At 58.4% G+C, this 13,351-nt stretch overlaps 1 protein-coding gene across 5 annotated transcripts in view; it reads left to right on the top strand.

Moving 5' to 3' along the window:
* CNTFR (ciliary neurotrophic factor receptor) overlaps positions 1–13,351 on the top strand; it is a 40,083-nt gene that overhangs the window by 22,687 nt on the left and 4,045 nt on the right. For all 5 annotated transcript variants that reach the window (XR_011497295.1, XM_044756926.2, XM_014857417.2 and 2 more), the window contains exons 4-7: positions 3,525–3,758; positions 10,321–10,438; positions 10,615–10,781; positions 12,465–12,628. Coding sequence is in view for 4 of the 5 variants with exons in the window: in XM_044756926.2 (XP_044612861.1) it covers positions 3,525–3,758; positions 10,321–10,438; positions 10,615–10,781; positions 12,465–12,628 (683 nt within the window). In the remaining variant the exon portion in view is untranslated. The remainder of the gene's footprint in view (positions 1–3,524; positions 3,759–10,320; positions 10,439–10,614; positions 10,782–12,464; positions 12,629–13,351) is intronic.

Here is a 13,351-nt window from a genome sequence, read left to right as displayed (position 1 = left end):
GGGAAACAGGTACCCTCTTAAGTCCACCACCAGCCTTTCTACTGCTTTTGAGGCAGCACCTCACATGGCTACATCAGGACGAGGTCTGACCTCAAAAGCTCTCCCACAGGCTCTGAGTGTGGGGAGCTCCCCCTTTGATGGATCCTGCACCTGACCTCAGCTGGGTTGGGTAGAGGCTGAGAGGGTGGGGACATCTCAGGGGCCCAGGCACAGAGCAGACCTTGATGGTTAAGTTCTGCCACCCTCAGGCTGTAGGTTCAGGAGGGCAGGGGGTTGAGGCTCCTGTGGCCTCTTCCTTGTGAGGCCAATACTGGGACCTGGAGAGCCTGACCCTCACTGGCCTCTCCTCAGGGGGGAAGGGGTGGACGGAAGGGAACACCAGGCCAGCTTATTGACCTCGCCTGCAGTCAGCCTGCCCTGGGCTCCTGTGCTGACCCCACCTGCCCGGGCCTCCCAGTGGTCACCCCCATTGGCCTGGCCCTTCCCCTGTGTGTAGAGGCAGAGCCACATGTGACCAAGGCCTTGGCATAAGGCCATATCTCTGAGAGTGTGTGTCAGACTGTCCTTGTGCGTTAGGCTGTGGTCTTGTGTGGGTGTGACCATGTCCCTGTTGGAGAGCGTTTCTCTGTGTGGTTGTATCCTTGTGGGCTGTGCCCCATGTGTGACATTGTCTGTGTGTGACCATGCCCTTTGTGGGGCTGCTTCCTTGTGGTTGAAACTGTACCCCACCAGTGAGTGTGATTGTTTCTGTCTCTTTCTGTGTTTGTGTCTCCTTGTGTAACTGTCTCCCTAAGTGTGAGACTGTGTCCCCGTGTGTAAGTCTCCCTGAGTGTGAGACCATGTCCCAACCTGTAACTGCCTCTGGGTGGCAATGCCCTTCCCGTGCATGCACGTGATCTTGTATCAAGTGTTACCATCCCTGAAGTGGGACAGTGTCCTTGTGTGGCTGTGACCTTGTGGACGGTTGTCCTGAGTGTGCTTGTTCTTTGTGGTGACTGTCCTCGTCCTCTGTGTCTGGTGATGTGAAGTTGCTTGGGACGCCTGGGAGGACTGCTTCCGGTATGTGGTCCCCATGTGAGCCCGTGTGCGCAGGTGTGAGGGAGCCATCGGCTCTGTCCCTCTGCGTTCTCCATGTCCATGACCTCATCCTGTCTCTGTCTCTCATCTTGGCTTCTAACAACCTTTTCACAGCTGATTCCTTCAGCGCATTTGTCACCGCGTCAGGGCCAAGAACCCCATCCTCCCCCTGCTGCTTGATTTAATTTCTGAAATGGACAGCACATCAGTAGGGGCACCCACGGGGCGGGAGGAGAGCTGTCCAGAGACAAAGGATTAAATCATTGCCATCTTTGGAGCTGTTGCATGGCTGTGTGTATTACCATTGTTGTGTTAGTGTAGCAGTTGTGACACTGTGATTGTCATGTCATGTTGCCCCCGCCGCCTCTGCGTTGTGGCCTGTGGTTGTCTTCTGTCATTGTGTCGTCATTTTTTCATGCCTGCCCTGCCCTCGCATCGTTGGTTTGTCACTGTTGTCGGGTTGTTTCCATTTCCTTTGTGAGGCAGACAAGGTGTCGTGGGGAAGTGTAATCCGCCACCACTGTGTTTCTTCTGCTGTTGGGCGGCTGTTTCCTTGTCTTGTGGTGGGACCTGCCACGCATCTTAAAGGACCATCTTGGGTCCGAGTACGTTCTGAGCTGCTGTTGGTCAGTGTCGATGTGTTGCCGCTGGGACCATGATGGCCACACCCCCTCCCCAACGGTCAGTTTTCAGCCTTCTCCTCAGGCAGCTGGATGCAGAGTCTCTGCTGGGGGTGGGGGTGGGGGGGTGCAGGCAGAGGGGCTTGGCATGTTTCCTGGAAGCTCCAGGTTTTTGGAAGGGAGGCTGGAGGGGGGCTCAATGTCTAGGGCTCGTGGATTGGGGGGGCTCTATGGCTTGAACCTTGGACACTGGGCCTCTGGTCAGGGGGAGGCCCCCATTCAGTCTCTGGTCCAGCCTCACAGCTGTGGCCTCCAAGGCCCCCAGCCGCCGCCCTTCCGCCCGTTCATCCTCGGCTCGGCTGGTCCCCGGCCCCACAGATGAGTGGTCAGGGCTGGCCAGGTTTCCTGCTTCCCTCTCCTCGGACAGGGACAGAGAGGCTCAGAGAGGGGCAAGACAGAGACAGGCGGCCGGGGAGAGACCCCAGCGCAGGGAGGGTGACAGAGGCAGCAAACAGGGACAGCTGTTCCCATGCAGAGAAAAACAGTACTGGGGAGGGTGCTGAGACAGAGGGAAAATGGAGGGAAGGAGGGCGGGCGGCATAGGGGGCTCCCTACCCCCTGCAGGCCTGAGGGTGTTAACAAGTCTAATTAAGAGGCCACTGGCCCAACTTAATTGGCTCGTTAACAGGAATTGCCTCTGAAAATCCCCCACCTCAGCGGGGTGGCTCTCTGGACGGGAGATGTGAGGGAGTGTTAACGAGGGATCCCACAGCCCCCCCACTGCTGCCCCCGCCCCCCTTGCTCCTTCCCTCCCACCTCACTCCACAGATCCCTGGACCAGGGAGGCGTCTGTCCTCACGGGCTTAGGGGGCAGGATGAGGCGAGGAGACGGCATCTCCCGGCTCTGCGTGCCTGCTGCTCTGCTGTCCTCTGTAGTTGGCATCTAGGACTCTCTCTGTTCCACTCGCCTCCCGCATCTAGTGCTGCCTCCCGACAGGTGCTCCTTCCCGCCCTTCCACTCCGGTCTCCTGGGCTCAGTCCATCACGCCTGGGTTGCCGAGGCCAGGGCTGGGGTTCGCTTTTGGCTCTGACAGGCCCCTCCTGGGGGCAGGAGAGGAATGGTCAGAGAGCTCCCTGGGTCCCAGCACTCCCCACCCCCACCCCAAGCAGTTCCTGCCTCAAGAAGTTGACAGCTGCCAGGAGGTCCCCAGGGCTCCCATCCTCGACCCTGCCCGTTCTCCCTTCTCCTGCTGCTGCCCAAGCCCTGGGTGGCTGGGGGAGGGGGGCTTGTCAGGGGGCCCGAGCTGGGGAGATGGAGCCAGGAAGGACAGAAAAAGACAAGGATGGAGAATAGAAGGAGTTGGGGAGAGACAGAGAATGGGTCCAGAAGTGGAGCCCCTCAGCTCCAGCTTGCCTGGGGAGCAGCTATCAGTGATTGGGGCCCGGCCTGTTGGGGGGTTGGGGGCAAGAGGTTAGGGTCATAGAGGTCAGGAAAACTTTAAAGGACCTAGGGGTTGGAGGTGAACTGGGTTTTCACCCAGCTCTAACCGCTCCCAGCACTCTGCACAAACTCTCACACACACAGTCCCCAGACATGCACACACATACAGACTGGAGACTCTCACATACCTGTACATGTACACAGCCACAGAGAAATTTTGCACACTCCTTATCTCCCCAAGATGCACACTGTCAGACACGGAGACTCTCAGCCTGGACGCCTCACGTGTGACATTCACAGGCTGTCATTCCTGCACATTCACCTGGGAGGTGCTGGACAGAGTTGTGACCCGTAACTTTTGCCCTGTGCCCACCCCACCCCCACAGAGGCACCCCATGTGCAGTACGAGCGTCTGGGCTCAGATGTGACCCTGCCGTGTGGGACAGCAAACTGGGACGCAGCTGTGACGTGGCGGGTGAATGGGACTGACCTGGCCCCTGACCTGCTCAACGGCTCTCAGCTCGTGCTCCGTGGCCTGGAACTGGGCCACAGCGGCCTCTACGCCTGCTTTCACCGTGACTCCTGGCACCTGCGCCACCAAGTCCTCCTACATGTGGGCTGTAAGTGTTGCTCCCATCCCTTCATCCGACCTCCCCACTCAAGGGGGTTGTCAGTGAGGCTCAGACCCTTGGCCCAGATTAGGTCCCCTTCCTGTTGGGGCGGGCGAAGGGCTGCAGCACCCTGACCCTTGCTCTCTGATCCTATCCTTGCCTGCTCTTCTGACCTCTGAGCCCAGTCGTGCCCACTGAGTCCGGACCCCTGGGCGTTTGGTACATGTATCCCACTCCCCACCCGAGGTCTTTGAGATCCTGAAATCCTGTTCCCTGTGACAAGATAGGCAGAGGACGGCTGACAGGGCGTGGCCCATCTGGGGCCTGGTGTGGAGGAATCCTCAGGCCACAGCTCCGAGCTGCAGTGGCCCCACTCCGCTGTGTGCTCCCACGGGGCCTGGCCCTGAGGGCCTTAGGGATGAAAGTGGGATATCCGGTTATGTGGGTGTGGGAATGGGCACTCTGGGAGGCCCCAGGGAAGAAGGAAGGCTGCATGGAGTGGGAGGCACATGAAGACTTGAAGGATTTGGAAGACACATTGAAAAAGTCATTTCTGGCAGAGAGCTGAGTGTGACTGCAGGCCTCAGAGGCTGGGAGGACATGCAAAGGCCACTTGGGCTCGTGTAAAGAGGGGAAGGGAGCTAAAGGAGAGGATAGGGCAGATCATGATTAGGGTCATGTTCTTAAAAGATCCCTCTCACTACGGTGAGGAGATGCAGGGTGGACGGGGCAAAGCCAGGACAGGAAGGAGACTGTTGGTGGGATGCAGGAGAAATGATGGAGACCGGGAACCAAGGCACAGAGTTGGAGAAGTTGAGAGGGGGCGGTTGGACCTCCAGGAGCTGGTGATGGATTGGAGGCAGGGAACACAGGAGAGCAGAGAGCAGGAGGAGTCAAGAGGGCTGGCGGTTCCTGTCACCGCAGCAGAGACCAGGCGGGGGGGCCTGGAGGAGAGGAGAGTGTGTTCCTGTGGGAGGAGAAGATAGTGTGTTCCATTTGGGTTTCCCTAGAATCAGATCCTGAGATGAGAATTTGTATGCAAGTAGTTTATTTGGCAGGTGATGGGAACACCATAAGGGGATGGGAAAGAGACAGAAAAAGGAAGTTATCCAGAAAAAGGAAGTTAGCCAATAAGGGGAGTTCTGCAGCTGTTGCCTCTGGGCATCTGGCGCTTAACCCACTGGGGGAACCCTGGGAGCCCAGGCAGAATGTGCACCTGGGGGTTCTCCTGCCTGAGGAGCTCAGGCGCTGGTCCACTGACTCCCGCCCACCCTTGGTTGCAGTCTCCTGGGTTGGGGGTGGGGATGGTTTATTCCCCAGCACTTTTGGCCCGATGCCTCGCAGGCGGTGCAGGCTTTTGTGGCCACAGAAAGCTCTTAGGCAAATAACTGCCAAAGCGGCAGCGGGTACCGCAAAGGACCTGCGGCACCACAAACATCTGCCAGGACATGTTGGGTTGTGGTCCTCGGGGGACAACCGAGGGTTGATGGCTTGTAGCCAGTGATCTGAGGGCCTGGGACTCAGGGAGAGGCCTGTGCTGGCAATGGGAGTTTGGGGGTTTGTCAGCATCAAGGCCATGTGAGGGGGTGCAATGGCCAAGGGAGGGATTGTGAGATGAGGAGAGACGAGGACCCAGCACTGAGCCCTGAGGACCATCACTGTGTAAGGGGTTGATGGAGAGAAATGAGCCATAAGAAGGAGCCAGCAGGAACGTAGAGGGAAGAACAGGGGAGTGTGATTCTGGAAGAGTCTGAATGATGAGGTTATCAGTGTTGCTGTGGGTCAGCTGGGCAGGCACCCAGACCTCAGCTAGAGGCACCCACCAACAGAATAAACACTCTGAAAACAGTTCCATTTCTTTTCTCCTTGAGCCAAAGATTCAAGCTTCTCTGGCCTCACCCCATTTGAGTCATGCACCCCACTGTCCGAAGATGGTTCCTTTACTCCCTAGGAGCTACTGAAGGGAGGACACACCTGAGGGACCCGGGAGCTGGCCTTTTCCCCATCGTCAGGAGATCTGTGACCGCCTTGGGAAATGTTAGGCTGAAAGGTTGCTCAGGGTCCTCCACAAAAACACTGACCCACCGGCAGGGATAGGGGAAAAGTGAAAATATTTTTTGGTGGGGATATTCTGTCCCCACAGAAGAGCCTTTTGTGTGTTTAAACTGGAGAGATGGTGCTATTACCAAACGTCTTAGTTGCTAGCCACGGGTGGAGTGCCCCCCTGTCGGCCAGCTTGAGAAATGCAGGACCAGCCTACTGGAGTCCTTCCTGGGCCACCACAGGGTCCATCAGGAGTGGAGCCAAGCCCTGGGCCCTCACACGGGGAGAGAGGCCATCCACTGAGTGCCATGGAAGAAGAATGAGGCCAACTTCGTACAAGTCACCACACTCCTGTCTTCTCAGTTTGAGTCCCAGAAGCCCTCAGGATGGACAGGACTGGCTGTGATGGCTGGGTCTTGGTGATCCTGATGACCTGATCTTTTGAGAGGTCATTGGAGGGGAATTGCGTCTGGAAGTAATGTCTGTAGTCCATACCCACAGGACACTGTGACCAGGGCCCAGACCTTTCATATCCAGTGCTGACCCTTCCCCAGGCCCTGACTGTCAGAGGAGAGCTGGCCGTGAATTCGCTGTAGAGGTACTTATCTCTCATGGCCTTATTTCCTTCTAAAGAGCTGGCCAGAGGAACAGGGGACATTCATCATGATTGTCTCAGTCACTTTATATTAGTAACAAGAGACTGGGTTTGGCAACACTCAATATGAAATTATCCTTCTCGCCAGCTCTCAGAGAACAGGACAGAGTTACCCCTGATTTGTGGGTCTTTCAAACCAAACATTATTTAATATTTATCCTAAACATATAAGATTTTCATGTCTCTATTTCCAAGGGAACCTGATCATAAAAATATTCTGTTGAAAGTCTCCGGAACCAGGCAGATCCCTGACTGCTTTCTCCTGAGCCACCTGCCTGCCCTCTGGTGGATGCTCACAAGCAGCTCTAAGGAGCCCCCTCCCCAGGATGGGGGAAGGACCCCCCACATTAGGAAACAGGACCACAGGGTTCCTTTAGGAGCCGCCTTGTTTACTAGACACTGATGATTCACTGTCATTCTGATTTTAAGCTAAAACAAACCAGAGATTAATTGACTAATTTTAAACGGACAGTTCCTTGCCCAGTTTTAAAATCTTTGATTGGTCAGGATGGGAACTCTAGACCCCCTGGTTCAGCACTGCTTCCCCCTCAGCTCTGTTTGCTGGGAAGGAAAGAGCAGCCTGTGGTTGAAGAAGATGCCGCCTGTGGAGCAGTGACGGGTGGGAGGCAGGAGGAGGATTTGGGAGTCAGGAGATGGGGTTCCCCGAGGAGTGTCATGAGATAAAGTTGGGGCAGGCCATGGGCCCCGAATACCAGGCAGGAGGAGGAGTGTGGGTGGGGCCCGGGCAGGGCTGGAGCTGGAAGGGTCACCCTGCCCCACCCGGCCTGCTCTGGCCTGGCCAGGGGTGTGGGCAGCCTGCCCTCCTCCTCTCCGGGCCGGCGGGCAGGCCTCGTGCGTGCCGGGGGCTCCAGCCCAGGCGGGCTGGCGAGATGAGAGGAAAAACATGCGGTTTGGTGGGCTGGACATGGAAAAACAAGCCAATTAGGAGGAAAACAAACAAACCCTGGGCCAGCGGGGGCACACGCACGCATACACACGCACACGCGGCCCCGCATGGGACCCAGGGACACCCTGCCACAGGCTGATGCAGTCATTCGGGCATCTCAGGAGCCCCCACAAGGGACAACTCAGGCTGCCTGGGCATCCAGGAGCTAGCCTGTCTGCCCAGAGTGTGATATTATGACACGTGTGCATACAAGCTTTTGCTTACACACAGCCTCTAACATGCTCTTAGACGGTGTTCAGCTCATACATGCAAACACACTTGGAATTCTGGGCATCTTCCCACACCCACAGTTTGAAAATACATTCAGGCTGAAGCTCCATTTCAGATACAGTGTTTCAGGTATGTCATCTTGCTGTCACTGGTTTCAGACACAATGGCGCGTCTACACGTGTTCTCACAGTGCGCCTCAGCCACACGGCCTCACACGTACAGACAATCTCAAAATCCCACAGCCTCGCCCTGAGTCACACACAAACCCCATCATCCAGTCACACGCAGCCAATTGCACAGTCACACGGCGGCCCCAAGTCTGTCACACACACGAAGCCTCTCAGAGTTACACACACAGCCTCACAATTGCAGTCTCTTAAAAACAGCTTCTCCCCCAACTCACAGCACGCTCACAACGGCCCGATCGCACTGTCCCACAGCCTCGCGCTCGGTCTCCCAGCACCCCCACCTCCGCCCACCCAGCCCCTCAGCTGGGCTCCAGCTGCAGCAAGTCACTCCTTTTCTTCCTTTTCTTTGTTTTTCTTTCCTCCTTTTCCCTCTGAGAAACCTGGTCCCTGTCAGGAAACCCAAGCCCTTCCCTGCTCAGGGCCCAGGGCCAGGCAGGAGTAGCCAGATGACAGACAAAGCCCGGCCTGGCCCCCCGGCCCCCCATGACCTGCCCAGTCAGAGTGGGGAACTGGTTGAGGGGGAGGCTGGTCTGAGGGGGAAGAGGCAGAGGGGAACGGAGGAGAGTGGTAGTGGGGAGGCTGGCCGGGGGAGGGGGCCTGCAGCCCAGTGCCATGGCCTGCTCTGCCCTCCCAGGTCCCAGGCGGCAGGGAGCTGACTCTGCAGGCTTCAGTCCCGCCCCCCCCCCCCAGCGCCCTTCTCCTTTGAAGCTGGGGGTGAGGGGGGGTGGCAGCAGGAGGGGGGAGTGGAGGCTTCTCGGCCGACCTCGGAATGTCCTTTCCTCCTGGGGTGGCTGCCAACTCTGGCCTGGCCCACAGGCCCCCACAAGGCACTTCCTGTGTGTCCTTGGCCACCCCCCACCCCACCCCCACACCTCTGCGCCCCTGGACAGATAGGGAAGGGATGGGAAAGGCACACAGGATGAACATGGAGCAGACACAGGATGGACACGGAGCCGGGAAGGCTTCCCAGGGGAGGCACACAGCAGCGGGCAGAAGGCAGGTTGCCCCTTGTAGGGGCTCAGCTGGGCGCTGGCTCTCCCCTGCAGACCTGGGGTGCGGGGCCGCCTCTGCTCACAGCACGACCCACTCCACCTGCTACACTCAAGTTTCCTTGATGCCTCTCTGACTCCCTCATCTCAGTGGCTGCAAATCCAGATCGGGCCCTGGGGGTTCTGCCCCGGGACCCTCTGCCGCTCCATGAATACTGAACATGCACACACAATCACAGCGTCACTCAGAATCACGTGCACACTGTGGATGAAAGCCCACAGCTCCCCATGTGTCAGCATGGCCACTCGGCAAGCATAGACATGCACTCCCCTTCGCCGTCCCTGGCTTATTGAGCTGCCCCCCTCCCATTTCCTGTCCACCTGTCAGGCAGGGGGTGGGGGGAGGGCACGGGAGGGAGGTGTCAGTGTCCCTGGAGCCACGGACGGACATTCCTTGCCTGGGTCGGATCACAGAAGCTGCCTCCTTCCAGGAACCTGAGCCGGCTGTCCTCACGCCTTACCCAATGCCTGAGGATGGGACAGCTGGGCTAAGTGCTCACAGCAGCAAAAAGAGTGTGGTTAGACAGCAGAAAGGACTTCCCAAGTCCTGCTGTGTGTGTGGTTATGTAAGTGGGTATCCCATCCTGGGGTTTAGCCCAGCTCTGGCTTGCTCTGTGACCCCAGGCAGGTCCCCATCCCTCTGGGCGTCCCCTTTCCAGAGTGAAGGCAGCTGCTGACCAAGTAAAGGGCTTCTTAAAAGGTTTGTGATGGAGAGGCTGGGGGATGGGGCTGTGGGGAGGGGAACAGCAAGGGAACAGCAGCTTCCTCTCCACAGGCACGTGCGCACACACATCATCCATAGACACGCACTCTGAGAGCTGTGCATGTAGACAGACACTCCTCCATCTGTGCCCACGTTCCATCACAGGTCACTCACTCGTGTCTCACACAGACACACATGTAACATGCTCACCCATGCACACAGACACCTACACATGCAGACACACGTGTGAGCAGCTGCCCAGTGCTGTTGTGCCTGTGGAGCCACCAGACCTGTCCTTGTGTTTCTCAGTCGCCACTGAGACGCCTGGGATGTCTCTTCTCGAGGGAGTGCACCATGATCACCCCAGCAACCCCTCAGCCTCGGCTGCACAATCTTCCTCTGGGAATGGACACAGTGTGGCAGGAGCTGTGGGGCGGGGCCAGTACCCCTGGACATCGCCTCCATCCCATGACTGATGAGCTGAGCCCCACCGCCCCTGCTCCCCACGATTCCCGCCTCCACCGAGCAGGTGGGGGGGACTCCCTCTGCATACAGCCCTTGTTTTTCTTTAATTAAACATCTGGCTCTCTGTGGCCTGGGAAGCCTCAGACCCTCGCTGACAGCACCCCCCCCACCTCTGGCATTGCTGATGGGTTGAAGGGGGAGAACTGGGGTTCTGGGGCCCACCTGTCCCCACACTAGTGCAGGGGACTGAGGGCTCCAAGAATGCCCTGACTGTGCTGTCCTCACTCCCAGTGCCGCCGCGGGAGCCCGTGCTCAGCTGCCGCTCCAACACTTACCCCAAGGGCTTCTACTGCAGCTGGCACCTGCCCACCCCCACCTACATCCCCAACACCTTCAATGTGACTGTGCTGTGAGTAGACTCGCCTGCGACCGGGTTCCAACCCTGACCTCTGACCTCTCCCATGGCCCCCCCCACCATGCCCTCAGTCCACACCCTAGCCCAGCCTTGGATGTAACCTTCCCCCAGCCTCTGCCCCACCTGACCCTTGATGTTGATAACAGTGCCTGGGCCTCACCCTTCCCCAGGCATGGCTCCAAAATTATGGTCTGTGAGAAGGACCCAGCCCTCAAGAACCGCTGCCACATCCGCTACATGCACCTGTTCTCCACCATCAAGTACAAGGTCTCGATAAGTGTCAGCAATGCCCTGGGCCACAACGCCACAGCCATCACCTTCGACGAGTTCACCATTGGTGCGTGGGGGGGTGGGGAGGACGGCCTGCTGCATATTCCAGTGTGAGGGTGGAAGTGGATGAGTGCCAGAGGATATGAGCATTGGTGAGGACGTTCACATGTGTACATAGGTATATGTGGCATGTATGTACCTGTGCACATGTATGTATAGCACGTATGTACCTGTAAACAGGCAAGTGAATGTCCTTTACCTGCAGGGGCCCAGAGACCCCTCCAGCAGCTCTTCCCATCATCTCTCTGGCTCCCAGAGCATGCAGGAGGGGGAGGGGGGCAGGCTGGGCCAGACCCTTGTGCAGCTGCAGCCGCCACCCCTCCACGCTAATGGCTTCCTTACGGCCTGTGATGAATGAGGTGTCAGAACAGGAGACAGGACTGGGACAGATACTGCCCTCCCCCCACCCCCTTCCCAGCCAGACCCTCTGCCTGCCCCTGCCCCATCCCAGCCAGACCCTCTGCCTGCCCCTGCCCCATCCCAGCCAGACCCCCTGCCTGCCCCTGCCACATCCCAGCCAGACCCTCTGCCTGCCCCTGCCACATCCCAGCAGAGCCCCTGCCTGCCCCTGCTACATCCCAGCCAGACCCCCTGCCTGCCCCTGCCCCATCCCAGCCAGACCCCCTGCCTGCCCCTGCTACATCCCAGCAGAGCCCCTGCCTGCCTCTGCCCCATCCCAGCAGACCCCTTGCCTGCCCCCACCCCATCCCATTAGACTCCCTGCCTCCCCCTGCCCCATCCCAGAAGAACCCCTGCCTGCCCCCACCCCATCCCAGCCAGACCCTCTGCCCCATCCCAGCAGACCCCCCTGCCTGCCCCCGTCCCATCCCAGCAGACCCCCTGCCTGCCCCTGCCCCATCCCAGCCAGACCCTCTGCCCCATCCCAGCAGACCCCCCTGCCTGCCCCCGTCCCATCCCAGCAGACCCCCTGCCTGCCCCCGTCCCATCCCAGCAGACCCCCCTGCCTGCCCCCGTCCCATCCCAGCAGACTCCCCTGCCTGCCCCCGTCCCATCCCAGCAGACCCCCTGCCTGCCCCCGTCCCATCCCAGCAGACCCCCTGCCTGCCCCCGTCCCATCCCAGCCAGACCTTCTGCCTGTGCCTCCACCCCAGGGCTGGGTCCCCAGCCAGACTGTTTCTACATGAGCTGGGCCCTTAGATGCTCCCATCAGACCTCAGCCTGTCTCCAACCCAGATCTGCAACACCTATGGACTGTCTTTTAACCTTGACCCACAGAGCAGCTTCAAACCCAGACTCTGCCATGGAGGCTTTGTCTCAGTTTGAACTGGAAAAGTTTAGGTGAAAATCGAGGCTTAGGGGGAGTGTATGATGCTGATGCAGGTGACGACGAGGATGATGGTGGAGCCATCATATACGCTTAGTAACTGGGATGCTGGTCATCACGAGGATGGGGTTGGGATGATGGGATGAAATTTGGGCTGCTGATATCATGAACTGATGACAGTGACTGTAGTGACAGTCATTGGTGATGACGGGACTGTCAGAGGTGGATATAATGAGATGGTTGTTAATGGTGGTTGCCAAGACTGACAACAGAGAAGAAGGATGGCAACTGTCATGATGATGACACTAGGTGACAATCTGAGGTGGTGGACAGGGTGGCTGGTGTTGATGAAGTGCGGTTGTTCCCAGAGATTAGTGTTGGAATGAAGCTCTGTCTCCTGAACAGTGAAGCCTGACCCTCCAGAAAACGTGGTAGCCCGGCCAGTGCCCAGCAACCCTCGCCGGCTAGAGGTGACGTGGCAGACCCCCTCGACCTGGCCCGACCCTGAGTCCTTTCCTCTCAAGTTCTTCCTGCGCTACCGACCCCTCATCCTGGACCAGTGGCAGCATGTGAGTGCCCTACCCAGATCCCGAGTGCCTGAATCAGAGCGGCATGGCATGGGAGGGACAGGTCCCCACCGGCAGCTGTTCCAGTGTGAAGCCTGAGGGCCGTCAAAGAGGCTTTCCGAGGGGAGAGGGTACCAGGTGGGCCGGGAGGATGGATGGGGCTGAGGGAAGTGTCCTGATCTAAGGCCGTTAGGGGTTCCCACTGACCCCCTAGTGCAATGGCAACACATCTGTCTTTGTGACTCCTGGGGTAGTGGAGAGAAATGCTGGAAGGGAGATGGCAGGCAGGGAAGGCAGTGTTTCCCTTTCCTCTGGCTTTCAGCCCTGATCAGGCATCTTCCTCACACTCTGGCCCAGGCTCTGGGCCTGTGCTGGACCCAAGGGGCAGGACTCGCAGATGGGCTCAAGGGATCAGGCAATGGAGTCAAGCTTGGTCCGGGGTGTGAGTTCAGGCCACAGTAGTGTCTAGGGCTCCAAAGTCAGATCTAGCTTAGAGGTCAGCATAAGGTTACGGGTCAGAAAGTAGCCGGGGCTGAGAACCAAGTAGTGGACAGAGGGCAGTCTGGGGTCAGGCTGTGGTCTGGGATGTTGATCAAGCTACAGGAGAGGCCTCTGGAGGCCAGGGGGTTGGGGCATACTTGAGTTTCTCTCCTTGAGAACCGTGGGCCCATAGGGTTCTGGGTGCTCTGCGTGGCCCAGGAGGTCTGTGGGCCAGGAGTGGCCCAG

Source organism: Equus asinus, chromosome 23, assembly GCF_041296235.1.
Source record: "Equus asinus isolate D_3611 breed Donkey chromosome 23, EquAss-T2T_v2, whole genome shotgun sequence".
Taxonomy (NCBI): Eukaryota; Metazoa; Chordata; class Mammalia; order Perissodactyla; family Equidae; genus Equus; species Equus asinus.
This window is presented reverse-complemented; position numbering and strand designations above follow the sequence as displayed.